The sequence below is a fragment of the Poecilia mexicana genome, unplaced genomic scaffold (assembly GCF_051168715.1).
Source record: "Poecilia mexicana isolate PSO_F unplaced genomic scaffold, ASM5116871v1 scaffold_17, whole genome shotgun sequence".
NCBI lineage: Eukaryota > Metazoa > Chordata > Actinopteri > Cyprinodontiformes > Poeciliidae > Poecilia > Poecilia mexicana.
In genome coordinates, this window is record NW_028263386.1 from 12,953,318 (window position 1) to 12,956,449 (window position 3,132).

A 3,132-nucleotide genomic window follows, 5' to 3' on the forward strand; every position below is an offset into this window, starting at 1 on the left:
GGGCAGTTCCCGAAAGCAGTACATTTTAATGACTTAATTGCTAATGGTTAACCAAATAATTAAATTATATTGAATTGAAACTGATTGGAATTTCTTTTCCAAACAGTGAAAGTATTAGGCATATAAGATTGTTCTCACCCAATGTCTGCTGCAAACAACGTCCAGCCCTCATTCCCTGCTTGTCTATGCGTTGTTTTTGTGTATGAATGAGGGAAATATGATTGTCTAAGGGCGGATTACCACAGGATTTGTCAAAGAATGACATCATTCACCCTTGGTGGTGGTGAGCACTGGGCCCCCCCATTCCCGCATTTGGTGGCGCCCCTGCTTTATCTTCGCATTCCCCACTGAATAATAAAGTTACACATTACAAAGTAGAAAACTTTGCACCTTACTGTTCCTTGACAGCATTTTTTTTTTCAAAGTGATGTAACAAGTTCTGCAGAAAGCACCTGTCTTAGCTGGAATAAACCTCAGTAAGCCTGTCCCAGTTTAGATTCATGTACTCCTATAGGCTAAAATCAGGCGAAATTTAATTGGTTTGAGCTCTCAGCATATGTAAATGGCAGTAGATGGCTCCTCCTATGCACCTGATGGGGCAGTATTTACAGCTCTTTACAGCAACTACCCGCGGCACTGTTTCCAAGAACGCAGCGGCGCACCATGACACTCCGCTGGACTTAAGCAATAAGGATTTCCGTCTTTACGCAACAAACTTTAAGGCTCGCAGACTGTTTGCGGGGGCGAGAAAAGGGAGAGAAAAGTTTGACAAAAGTTGTCCTCTTGTTTTCCAAGATGCCACGCTCTTTTCTGGTGAAGAAGCACATAAACTCCGCAAAGAAGCCAAATTACAGTGAGCTCGAAAGCCCAACAGGTAAACTATAAAAGTTTGTTTATAGAGTGACTTTATGAAGTTGTAAAAGTTTTGTGTGCATATTGTGCAGGAGTTCATTTTTAACTTAATACCACTAGCCATGCCAGCTCTGAAATCTGCGCTCCTCACTCGGGCAGATAACAGTGTTCATCCCACGCTCTTTATTCCAGTGTTCATCACGCCGCACTTCTACAAGGGCCTCCCCCTATCCGTCATCCCCCAGCCGGAGATCCTGAGCCCGGCCGCCTACAGCCCCATCACCGTGTGGACCACCAGCAGCCTGCCGCTGTCCCCGCTGCCCAGCGACCTGTCCCCCATCTCCGGATACCCCTCGTCACTGTCCGACACCTCCTCCAAGGACCACAGCGGCTCGGAGAGCCCCAGAAGCGATGAAGACGAGCAGATGCTGCCCAAGCTGACGGACCCGAGCGGGGTGGAGGTGGAGAAGTTTCAGTGCGGTATGTGCAGCAAATCCTACTCCACCTACTCTGGACTGCTCAAGCACAAGCAGCTGCACTGCGACGCCCAGGCGAGGAAATCCTTCAGCTGTAAATACTGCGAGAAGGAGTACGTCAGTCTGGGAGCTCTTAAAATGCACATCAGGACTCACACCTTGCCTTGCGTTTGCAAGATATGCGGGAAAGCCTTCTCGAGACCGTGGCTGCTCCAGGGACACATCAGGACGCACACGGGTGAGTGGATGGAGGATCAAAAATTTGGGCCTTTTGGGTTAAGGAGGCAGCAAGTCTAATGTAGTTTGATTTATGGAGCTTAGGCGAAGATGTTTGTGTTTTTCAGTTCCTCGAGTTCTGTCTTGACTGAACCTCAGAGTTTGAAATTAATGCATCCTCATAAGGTCTTTTGTTTTCATTTCTGCCTCCACAGGCGAGAAGCCCTTCTCCTGCCCACACTGCAACCGGGCGTTTGCAGACAGGTCCAACCTCAGGGCTCACCTACAGACCCATTCGGATGTGAAAAAATACCAATGCAAGAACTGCTCCAAAACCTTCTCCAGGATGTCTCTTCTGCACAAGCATGAGGAATCTGGCTGTTGTACAGCCCACTGAACTGGGAATACATTTCTGTGCCTTTCGTGCTTTTTTTTTTTTTTTTTTCCTCTCCAAAGCTGCAGAAAAGGTGTCAGGGAATTACACCAAATAACACATAACATGCAGACTTATTTTGTCCTGCAGGCGGTCCATTTCATTTCAAACTGAGAAATAGCTCAGCGATCACATGTTGTTCTTTTTTCTTCAATCAGTGTTCCTGATTGCAATCAGTGTTGAGCTTTTATCGAACGGTGTAGTAACGTACCTGTTCTACTCAAGCACTTTCTGCTTGCTCAGAAAGTTTTTCAGGCCTTCACAATGTTATCTTCAGTGTTTGTACCAACCTTTTTCTACAAGCTTTAACCAAAAGCTGTCTTTGATTGGCAGTATTTATTGTAAACCAATGTAATACTAAAGTCATTGCTACATAGGGAACAAGTGCAAACTTAGATGTAGCGAGATTATCATTAACTTTTGCACACTCTGTAGAAACAGTTTGCCAGCACTCAAATATAGCAGAAACAAGTGCCTCATTTTTACTCTGCAATGTTATGTATTTTTCCGCAAAAGGGTGCCTTTTTTATATATATTTTTATATATTGAATGTAAGTGTGACTGAGATGATTGTACATTAGCAGTGAAAGCTGTGATGCTGAATGATTTTTGATATTTTCATATTTTTTATGACACTTTTAAAAATAAATGACGTTTTTGTATAATTCCTTTGGCATCCTCCGAGTTGCTTTTCATCTCCGAGGCTCTCTGTCAGCAGCTCTTTCAAGCAGGAAGGACTCAGCTGGATTTACTGATTGTCACACACTTCAAAAGGAGAAGAAGCACACACAGGAAAAAAAGAGGAATAAAAACGTAAATGATATTTAATCTAGCTTGCACCATCTCTTGTTATGGAGTTGTTAAAAAATGAGGAGCGGGGTGACTCAGCTTCTGTGTCAGGCCTGAACCTGTTCCTTGTGAACCTGTCCAGACATCAAACAACCTTGAAATTTAACACATACTAGCTATATTGATCTGCACTCTCTTGCTATACCCTCTCAAGGGTCCTTGACTCTATCTTTGTCCAAAGATTTGCTCAGTTGGAAGTGAAGGCACAATAAAGTTAAAACGTTTGCCATAAAAGTATAACTTCAGCTTCATTGAAGAAATTTGTTCTTTATGTCTTAAAGCTCAGTCACTTCAGGGAGCTGGCGT

The 3,132-nt window shown here is 44.0% G+C and overlaps 1 protein-coding gene across 1 annotated transcript; it reads left to right on the plus strand.

Moving 5' to 3' along the window:
- Positions 1-614: 614 nt before the first annotated feature.
- snai2 (snail family zinc finger 2) lies at positions 615-2,642 on the plus strand. The gene is made up of 3 exons (XM_015008372.2): positions 615-874; positions 1,045-1,566; positions 1,760-2,642. Exons 1-3 carry the CDS (start codon positions 796-798, stop codon positions 1,939-1,941), a joined length of 783 nt encoding a protein of 260 aa, XP_014863858.1. The 5' UTR covers positions 615-795; the 3' UTR covers positions 1,942-2,642.
- The last annotated feature ends 490 nt before the right edge of the window (positions 2,643-3,132 follow it).